Source organism: Gymnoscopelus microlampas (genome assembly GCF_963454915.1).
Source record: "Gymnoscopelus microlampas genome assembly, chromosome: 12".
NCBI classification, from domain to species: Eukaryota; Metazoa; Chordata; class Actinopteri; order Myctophiformes; family Myctophidae; genus Gymnoscopelus; species Gymnoscopelus microlampas.
The window spans coordinates 19,723,316-19,734,130 of record NC_139949.1 but is presented as its reverse complement, the minus strand read 5'-3'; the positions used below and the strand labels follow the sequence as shown (position 1 = coordinate 19,734,130).

At 42.9% G+C, this 10,815-nt stretch overlaps 2 protein-coding genes across 2 annotated transcripts in view; both read left to right on the top strand.

Annotated features, from left to right (window-relative positions):
• Positions 1–10,815, top strand: part of fat3b (FAT atypical cadherin 3b) — a gene marked incomplete at both ends in the record, with an annotated part of 116,406 nt that overhangs the window by 78,033 nt on the left and 27,558 nt on the right. Inside the window, 6 exons of the mRNA XM_084074202.1 lie at positions 1–159; positions 1,435–1,648; positions 2,087–2,301; positions 6,863–7,000; positions 9,459–9,602; positions 9,800–9,997. The exon at positions 1–159 is cut by the window's left edge and continues 20 nt beyond it. Coding sequence (XP_083930328.1) covers positions 1–159; positions 1,435–1,648; positions 2,087–2,301; positions 6,863–7,000; positions 9,459–9,602; positions 9,800–9,997 — 1,068 coding nt within the window. The remainder of the gene's footprint in view (positions 160–1,434; positions 1,649–2,086; positions 2,302–6,862; positions 7,001–9,458; positions 9,603–9,799; positions 9,998–10,815) is intronic.
• On the top strand, positions 3,483–3,968 carry LOC311056732 (sorting nexin-3-like; the record flags this gene model as incomplete). Its single annotated transcript, XM_084073539.1, has 1 exon — positions 3,483–3,968. One exon carries the CDS (start codon positions 3,483–3,485, stop codon positions 3,966–3,968), a length of 486 nt encoding a protein of 161 aa, XP_083929665.1.

Here is a 10,815-nt window from a genome sequence, read left to right as displayed (position 1 = left end):
TACTCTCTGGTGGACTCAGCTGATGGCTTCTTCTCTATCGACCCGATGTCTGGGGTGTTGGCTTTGGAGAAGCCTCTGGACAGAGAAGTTCAAGACTCATACCGGATTCGTGTCCAGGCCGCTGATCAGGCTGGACAGCCGGGGGCACTCTCCTCACAGGTGGGTGGTGGGACGTCAAGGTCAATTCAACTGATACATGCCACTGTAATGCCAAATATATGCCAAAATAATACTAAGACAGTCAGTAGTACTGTAACAGTAAGTAATAGTATTTTACCACAAACTGAAATGTATTAAGATATAACTCATATAACAAACACACACTGTATAATGAGGTGTGGGAGTCAGATCAATGGTGTATGAAGGTGCATGTATGGATACATGTACATTGCTTAATGTGAGGTGCATGTTGTCAATGTAAAGACAAAAGACAACAAAATGGTGAAGGGTGGGCTAGGGAAAGGACTGACACTTCTGGGCAGGCGGGTCACTGGTCAGGCCTATTACATATACAGTACTAGGAAAAAAGCGCCATTCAGGTATTTGGCCACTTCTTATGTGAAAGCCTCACGTACCCCGACAGAGCCAGGGCTCTGTCCTCATGGCTATATATAATATATATATTATTTATGTATGTATGTATATATACACACACACACACACACACACACACACACACACACACACACACACACACACACACACACACACACACACACACACACACACACACACACACACACACACACACACACACACACACACATATATGTATATATACATGGCTGAGTCACCATGACTCAGCCATAACCATATGTCCCAATGCTTCTACACCCAAATATGGAGTGTGTTGTCTAACCGCAATGTGTTGTCATGGCACCAGGGGCAAATAAATCACTCGGCTCCATATATGGGCACAAAAGGGGGCATGCCCATATATGGGCATATACTAGGGGTGTGCCGATACACTAATTTCACGAAACGATACGATACGATATTTGGCTCACAACTTCGATACGATTTCGATACGATATGATACGCACTTTTTTTATTATGAAAATATATGGAGGAGAAAAAAAGAAAATGCAAACAAATAATTCTGTTTTTGCATTATTCAGACATGCAAACTTGTAGCTTTTCAGCTACAATAGCCGTTTTGAATCCAAATAGTATGACACCTGACCCGAAAAAAAAACATGTTGTCACTCTTTTCACTTCGGGGCCGTTTGCATGCCTGATTATTATGATTGTAAAAAAAAAAAAAAAAAACTGACAGATACAGAGATCTCCATATGGGCACATCAGCATTTCCATATATGGGCATATCAGTCGGATTGGCGGTGCGACGTAGGTGTTAGAGCCGCATTTATACAGTAAATATGTCTGATTTCATCCAACCCAGGGCATACTTATCAGCAGTTTTGTGTCCTTAAGGTTGAAGTAACCCTGGTTGTGCTGGATGTGAACGACAATGCCCCCGTCTTCCAGTGGAAGGACTATTCTGTTACCGTTCCCGAGGATGTAGCTTTGGGGACCGAGGTGCTCCGTGTGTCGGCAACCAGCGTCGATATCGGGCCCAATGCTCAGATCACCTATAACATCCGCTCTGGCAACGAACTGGGGAAGTTCAACATAAACAGAAGTGTGGGTACGTGGGGATTCGTAATACGCAAATGTATGTGAATGTTTGTGCTCTTTACTTCTATCTGAGGGTCAAATAATACTCACAAAGATATCCTGGAAAGACAGAGAGCTATAAAGATTACGGTTAGAGGCCAGGTAATGGCCATAGTCAATGGAAATCAGTCCAAAGACCTGTATAGAAATGTAACTTTTATGTTCTTGGGCAATTAACCACTTGAACCCTCTATGCCTTTTAATACTTAGTTGACCGAGGTCGACTCTGAACTTGATCCGTTCTTTTTTCATGATCTACAAACTTGTAGATGTGCTGTTTTCTGTGAATATTCCCCCCAGAATAGGGATTGTATGATTAAAGTTTGTGCGTGCGTGTGTGCAAATGCTTACATGTGTGTGTCCGTTCTCATGTCTGCTCATACTTACCTGCAAGTGTATGTAATTTTAGGCTCTATCTCTGTGGCTGATGATCTGGACTTTGAGGTGTGTAAGGACTTCTACCTGACAGTGGAAGCATGGGACAGCGGGACCCCGCCCCTCAATGCGGCTACCATGGTAACCATAGAGCTCATGGACGTCAATGACAACGCTCCCGTCTTCAGCCAGGGCATCTACAACGTCCTGGTCAGCGAGGACGCCAATATCGGACAGACAATAACCAGGGTACACCTTTTATACTTTATATGCAGCAAATTATATACATATTTTTATCAGTGCTGTAAATGCTAGGAAATACATGTGGCAAGTAAGATTTTTGTTGGGGAATATTAAGCAGAAGTACATTTTAATTGGAATTTCAAGTATATCAAATACATAAATGTATAGGAGCACACCCATTTTCAACCTTCCTCATTATAATTGGTCCTCAGTCATTCTAAGATGGCGCAATTTCCATCTACTCAATCTCAGTCTCAGAAACCTGCCTACCAGTGGCAGTGACATCATTGATTGGGATCTCCCTCCTTCCCCCTTCTCACTCTTGCTCTCTCTCCCTGAGTGAGCTCAGGTCTGGCACACAAGCTACCTCCCTCCCTCTCTCTCCCTCTCTCTCCCTCTCTCTCCCTCTCCCAAAGCCCCCCCCCCCCTCTCTTACTCACTGACTCTCTCTCGCTGATTGAGCTGATGATGACATCTCAATTCAATTCAATTCAATTCAAAGGAGCTTTATTGGCATGAGAAAACTTACGTTTACATTGCCAAAATATAACGTAAGATAAAATAAAATGTAAGAAAAGAATGGGGAAATTATGTACAGTTTGAGGGGGTGGTACAGCATTGTGTTAAACAGAGCTATGTCACATTGCAACGTTATATACATGTTATATACAGGGTATAATAGCAGCAATCTTTTGCAGTCACTTTTGGGACAATTAGCAGCATTTTTCCCAAAACGATTTAAATAGTATACAAAAAAGCCTCAGATTTAAAATGTGTTTAAAGGTAGCAGCTCTGTTTATATGTGTAGTACTGTAGGTCTATGTCATCAGTCCACTCGGCTAATAGTGCAGGAAATTCAATGGTAGTCCTTAGTAGTCTCAAAGGCCAAACCGGTGCCTAACAACGGCGAGTTGCTTACTGTACGTGTTTTGCTGCTGCTGTCAGGCATATCCTGTCCATATGTGGGCGTAGTAGCCGATTTGCATTTTCTCCATACATGGGCATATCATATGCCGATTTGCACTGATGTTGGGCATCAACAGTCCATATATGGGCATATCTGCATGCCCGCCACAGACCCACTGACATCACCCACCACTACTTCTACTTTATATGGTAGTAGGAGAGTGTCGGTGGAGTAGAGCAGCTACTGTACTAGCACAGCAGAGGGTCTGACAGACAACATGATGGCTGATACCATAGCAACGAGGAGGATTGTCTCCAAGCCTCAGAACTTAAATGACGCGCATGGACCGCCGGGCAACTTTCTAGAGGTCGATGTGAGCAACCCGGAGACGGTAGGGATCGGCCGGGACAAATTCACTTCGTATGAAATCAGACTGAAGACCAACCTGCCCATCTTCAAGCTGAAGAAGTCCCGTGTACAGAGGCGATACAGTGACTTTGAGTGGCTCAGAGCAGAGCTGAAGAGAGAGAGTAGGGTTGTGATCCCCCCTCTCCCTGGCAAGGCGCTGGTCCGTCAGCTCCCATTCCGAGGAGATGACGGAATATTTGACGCCTCTTTCATCGAGGAGCGGCGACGAGGCCTGGAGCAGTTTCTCAGCAAAGTGGCCAGTCACCCTCTAGTCCAGAACGAAGGTTCCCTGCACATGTTTCTACAGTACGAATTTGTAGACAAGAACTGCACCCCGTCGAAAGTTAAACACGTCTAAAAGTAACACGATGGCTTTGTTTGGCCTGATGTGGATTGGCTAAGCCCAGCTCAAAGCTCTTTCTCAAATGCAAAGAATTCCTATGAATTCCTCTGTGGGTGTCAGAAAAGTGACCACAAAAGTAAGCCGATTTAAAAAATAGGAAAAAAAGCCGATCTACAAAATAGAAAAAATAGCCGATCTACAAGCTCACATCACAACGCATCGCAATGCGACACGTTGGGGGCTTGTAGATCAGCTCAGAAAAAAAGACATTCCCTAAGATTTTCACCTGTAATAACATGCCCAAAATAGGGAGGCCAGTTTTAAAGTGATTAATGTATATATGGTCGCAGAAAGAAAACAAGTTTCTTTAAGTGTTCAGAATCAGATTAATCTGATGGTGCAGGAGATATGAATAGAAGACCAGATTTCTTTGGTTAAATGTGAAATGGGTGGCAATTGCCATTCCCTGAATGACGCCCATGGTGGTTGGTTAAAAACAATCATCACACCACTATAAAAGATCTAAGAAACTGAAAGAAAACATTAAAACATGAGGGCGTAAAGGTAAAACCAGTGTAGCAAAGAAATGCTAGTATACAGTCAGTACACTATAGTTATAGCTACTAGGGATGATACACACAGTAAGTTTGAAGTCGAACTGTCAGACGATTCTCGAGATATGCGCACAGATGCACAGACATGTGTATTTATGGTTAGACAGATGAGAGAATCTATCCCCACCTTTGATTGATTTATGCTTTATTAACAGTTTGCCAAAAAAAGGCTCGGTGGCACAGATTTATACAAAAGAATGCTAAAAGAATAACCCAGATAAGCCCTCAGGGCTTGTTTAAAGGTTGTTTAAGGTCCTTTGTATTCAATTAATTCAAGACATTTAAAGACAAACAATAATATACAGTAGAATCAAATACCACCGAAGTGGAAAAAGCGGCACTCCAAAATAAAGGATGCAAGACTGGCTCAGACATTTTCATGTATTGGGAACGCTCACGCGTTTCGAACTCAGCCTTCCTCAGAGCAGATTTAAAAAGTGATAATGGACCCCTCTTTTAAGCATACACATCATCATCCCCACCTGTGTAGGGGAGAGGTCCTCGCTTGGCAATTGTTGATAAGTTGATCAGTTACACCATATCACAGTCACAATAAAATTAGCAGTTCACAATATCAGTACACAAAATCAAAGATCATGAAGAAATCACAGATATTTTTTCCCCTTTTTTAGACATAATAATAATGATAATAATAATTAATAACCTTATTTATATAGCGCCTTTCAAAAACAAGTTAAAAGGTGCTTTACAATAACAATAGTTAATATACAATACAAATCAGAAATTAATTGCATAAATAGTACAACAAAAAGCTATGCGATAGAGGAGATGTTTTTAGAAGAGATTTTGAAAGAGGACACTGAATTTGCCTGCCTGAGGTCCCCAGGCAGTGAGTTCCACAGCCAAGGGGCCTGAACGGCAAAAGCCTGGTCGCCCTTTGTGACAAGGCAAGACTTTGGTACCATCAATAAGGCCCTGCTGGATGATCTCAGGCAGCGGCCTGGCATATAAGGAGTTAAAAGATCACAGATATATGCAGGAGCCTGACCATTTGGCCTTTAAAAACAAGCAGACATCACATTATACATCATGGTTTAAATCATCTAAATGGCACAGAATGACCACATCAGGGACTCAAAACGCATCAGAAAGACTTTAAACACAACTAAAAATAGACCTCAGAAACTCCAATATGATTAACAGTGCACATTCTTTGTTTATAAGAAGGGTTTTGTAGGAGAAATCATCATTTAAGCCCTGTGGTTGCATGGTGTTGAGTTAATAAATCCAGAGCATTTCCCTCTGAGATAACAATTTGGGGAGGTTAGCCCCTCTAGGGGTAGTAAGTTGTTCAACCCCTACAAAGCGCAGAGATGAGGGTGAACCATGATTTGCCTCAAGGTAGTGTTTAGCCATGGCATATTCAATGTTACCTGTGCGTAAAGTCTTTCCTCCTTTCCATCCTTTATTTTGGAGTGCCGCTTTTTCCACTTTGGTGGTATTTGATTCAAGTTATATTTATAGCTGAGCACCCACTGCCTAAACAAACAAACAGTTCCGGTGATAAGCTTAGACTTTTTGCTTTTTACAGGGGCCAGTTACAATTTGCAGCCACCTGTAGGAGTGTTTTGAAGGAGAGTAAGGAGTTACACCTGAAGAATGCTTATTATGCTCTTATCCATGTTGAGAGTGAATACCAGGCACAGACAATGTGGTGCTGAACGTCATGAAAAAAGTCAGTGGACAGCACCTGGTGTCCACCTGCTGCTGTGCCTATAACGTGCTGTCAGTGCGTCAATCTTGTGCTTTCATGCCTCTGTCTTGGGTGGAAAGGTCACTTTGAAGTTGCCATGCTTCATTTGGTGGTGCAGTCTAATATTATGATGTCGATGATTTTTATTATGATTAATAGATGGCAACGTTGTCCTGAGTTGTCTCTTCTTTTTTTCATGAGATCATACCCTGCATAGGAGCTGTCTTCAATTTGTCTTCAAGTTATATGTGATCACTTGTGGCATTTGTGGCCAGTAATCAGAATAATTTGTAAACTTGCTTCATAACAACAGCTTGCAATTTAATATCTAGGTTATACTCAAGACACTAGAATTCAACATATTTAATGTCCCAGAATTTCATTACATCTTTCAAAGAATTGCACAACAGAATAGAAATACTACAATATTACAGCTCCCCCCCACACACACACACACACATACCAAAAAACAAACAAAAACTAAAAAAAAATCATATAGTAGATAATCATTCTTAGAAATAATGCTGTATATATTGTTTTTCTTTTTCATATCTGACTCTTTGACTCTTTGTGCATACTAGCTGTTGGCAGAGGACCTGGACAGCCAGGTGAACGGGCGAATCACCTACTCCATCCTGAAGGGTGACCGAACCAACCAGTTCTGGATCGACCCGGTCACTGGCCTCCTCAACGTGAATAAACGGCTTGACTGGGAGCTGGTAAGGATGCTTCTTTAAGTGTCTCATCAACAATCGATAGTCATTTTCTGGTTCATGAGCACGGCTGAAGCAGACAGATGCCAGCGGGTCCTCTCAAGGTTACCAGTGAAGTGTTGCCATTATGCATGTATGCCACCGTTCCTCAATCCTGGTCTATGCGGACCCAGTACTTACCTCTAGTAATGCTTCTAGCCTACTAGAAAATTCATTGCAGTCTGTTGTCCAACAGGGACCTGGGGCAGTAAGGTGAATTCTGTTAAAGAGCATTTCAACCTTTTCCAACCTTATAATAATGCTTATATTAAGATGATGAATACCACTTATGTTTCAGAGGTGGGCTGTGGATAGTTCAGAAACCTGCCTAGGCACTAGGCAGGTTTGGTCATTCAAAACTTTTTTTCTTAATCGATGCAATAACAGTGGCTTCTATTTCAGCATGCTAACTTTCCTGGAAGAGAAAGGCTGTTGTTTCCGTTAGCTTGGAATCCTTCTCGATGATGTAATTGGTTGGCAAGTTTCTGAACTGTCCAAAGCCCACCACACAGTCAGAGCGAGTAGACAGAAATGGTGCCATATTATAATGAGCACTGAGGACCAATTATTATCTGTGCCAGGCCGGATGGCTGGGGGTTGGGATTACAGTATGTTTTCACCCCCATGAGTCTGTAAAGGCCCCTGCATGCTACCAAATGAGGTGATCACCCTATCACCTTTTAGGTGAGAGGGTGATCACCCTCTAACTATGAACGCCTAGTATCAAACTCCTTATTTGGTAGCATGCAGGGGGCTTTAGTCTATCTATCTATCTATCTGTTTGTCTGTCCGTCCGACTGTCTGAGCAGCTAATCTTCAGGACTGCTTGACCGAACGGCACGAAACTTTGCATGCACACTTCCAGTAGGCCAACTGAGAACCTCCACCCCAAATGTTTCAAATTGCGCTCATGGGGTCGCTATAATAACCCACTTACAGTTATGGCCTATAACTCTTGAACCATATGTTAAACAAAAAAAACAAAAAAAACGAAGGCGCTGTGGTGGACTGCTTCAAGAGGCTTCAGTGTGGAGAGTGAAGCATGCATATACAGCACATCCCCATAGTCAAATTATTACAGATTTAATAATAATCTTTCGTTTCGTTGTTCTGGACAACTGGATATTGATATGCCCATATATGGACTTATCTGTCAGATCTGCGGTTCTGGACAACAGCAATTCCGGACAACTCGCTGGCGGGCACCGCACTCACTTGAATCCTTGCCAATGCGCTCGCCGAGTTTGAAGTCGGTCGGTCCCATATATATGCCTGAGTCATAGCAACATGCCAATATTTGGGCGTATCGGGCTTGTTTATGGTTTTGTCTGAGTCATAGTGACATCCCTATATGGGTGTGACGTGGCCGTGGTCCGCTGGCCGGACGGTTAGCCGGCTCTCCCAGTAGCCAACCTAATTTAGGTTGAAGATGAGGTTGAAAATGAGTGAAGTGCTCCTTTAGCTTTTACAATGAATACAAAACCAGCACTGCTGAGTCCCCAAGGACCATGGTTTAATAGCTCTGTTATGCTCTATCAGACTTGCTCTCCTTGTATTGGTTTGTAAGATATTGATCTCGGCAATTGGCCTGTGGACTTTATTGCCACCTTGATGATCCTGCTCCACTCTTGGTTGTGGCTGTGTGTCCTCAACTGATCTGCATCAGACTTCACCATATTTTATGAGCCTTATTGGCCTTTGATATACCTCATTGGGTTTTATAGTATCTATTTACAGCACTGCCAGCTCAGTGGCCTTGCGGATAGTTGCCCTGAGATTGGGAGGTCGGGGTTCAATCCCTAGCCTGGTCATACCAAAGACAATAAAAATGGAACCCAATACCTCCCTGCTTGGCACTCAGCATCAAGGGTTGGATTTGGGGTAAGTCCCTGTGACATACTGTACTAGCGTCATGTCCAGCGGGTGTACTGTATACACCATGGCTGGGGAAACAGGAGATAGGCTCCTGCCCTATGGTCCACATGGCTGGGGAAGGCTATGTACTTATACAGCACTGCTAATACTATTGAGTAGAACAGAGTACTATTACTGTCACTTTACCAGAATGGACATTTAATAGTTTGTTCTTACATTTGAATATTACCCATTTGGCACATATTGTATACCTGTTTGCCCTCGAAAGGGGTCCCCTCTTTTTGTGATCCTTCCCTATGTTTCTTCCTTTCTTCAAGGGTTTTGAGGGTCTAAGCACAGGGGACTTTTTGTTTCCTTTGTTAAATGGGATGGTGACAGTGATTAAGGAACTCAAACTTAACTAAATTAAAATTGTGTTGAGCTGAGTTAGATTGAGTTGTGTTGATCTCTCTGTCAGTGTTGAGTGATGTCTCTAATAAGGTTTCGGGGTACTCCGTCAGTATTGAGTTGATCTTTCTGTACTGTGTGTTGATCTGTGGTTGTACTGTAGGTTTCCAGGTACTCTCTGTCAGTGCAGGCGTTTGACAGTGGATCTCCTGCCATGTCTTCCACTGTCACCGTTAACATCAACATCTCTGATGTCAATGACAACCCGCCTGTCTTCACACCTCCAAACTCCACAGCCATAATTCAGGTGTGTGTGTGTGTGTGTGTGTGTGTGTGTGTGTGTGTGTGTGTGTGTGTGTGTGTGTGTGTGTGTGTGTGTGTGTGTGTGTGTGTGTGTGTGTGTGTGTGTGTGTGTGTGTGTGTGTGTGTGTGTGTTAACATAGAGTGCTGTTATGTGTGTTTCTGCACATGGTTATTCCAACTCTTTTCTCTCCATACCCTCAGCTAAACCAGCCTGCTGGTTCCAATCTCCTGAAGCTGTCTGTCAGTGATATCGACTCCTCCAGAAACGGTCCTCCATTTGAGTTCCGCATCGTGTCTGGTAATGAGGGGAGATACGTTTCCCTGGACCAGATGGGGAATCTGAGGTCTAACAGGGTGCTTGGTCCAGAAGGTCCCAGGGAGTTTAACTTGGAAGTACAGGTATGGTGTTTTTTGGTCTATTATGAGTATTCATACCTTTTCTCACTACCACCTGGCTCTCACTACCACTTGAACCCTTCCCTACTCTGGGGGTGCTGAAAATAGGACATCTTCAACCAAAGGGATTTGGTATAGAGGGGGAAAAATGTGCAGACCTAGTACAGAGCCATGGGGACACTGGTCAACTAAGTATATAGGGCTTAAAGGTACAGTAGGGTAAAATAAGTGTTAAATAGCTCTATATTCTTATAGTACTCATTGCTATTGAGTGTTTGTTCATTAACAGGAGTCTCCATCTCTCCAGTTCTTTATTAAACAGAAAATGCATTGGAACTGGAACACTAAAAATTAAGCTTATAAATGGGTACTCTCTCATGATTGGCTGAATTTTTGCAACCCACCTGAAAATGTGTTTTCTGTTTATTAAAGAGATGCAGAGATGGGAAGACTGCTTTTAATGCACAAACACTCTATACTACCAGAATATAGTTATTTAACCTTTTAACAAAAAACTTCACTCATCCTACCTTAAGGGGATTGGAACCATTAACACGTACTACTACTGCCCTCTGCTGGCATAATGGATATAAAGTCTTTTAATCGCAAATACATCCTTCTGTATCTGTATGTGTGGCTTGACCTCATATACTATAGCTATATATCTTTTTCTATTAGGCATTCATTGCTGTGCAAGCACACTGTTGTTGAACGCACGCACGCACGCACGCACGCACGCACGCACGCACGCACGCACGCTCGCACACACACACTCTCTCTCCCCCTGGAAGTCGGCGTAGCCATGCAGCAAAAGTGTGCAG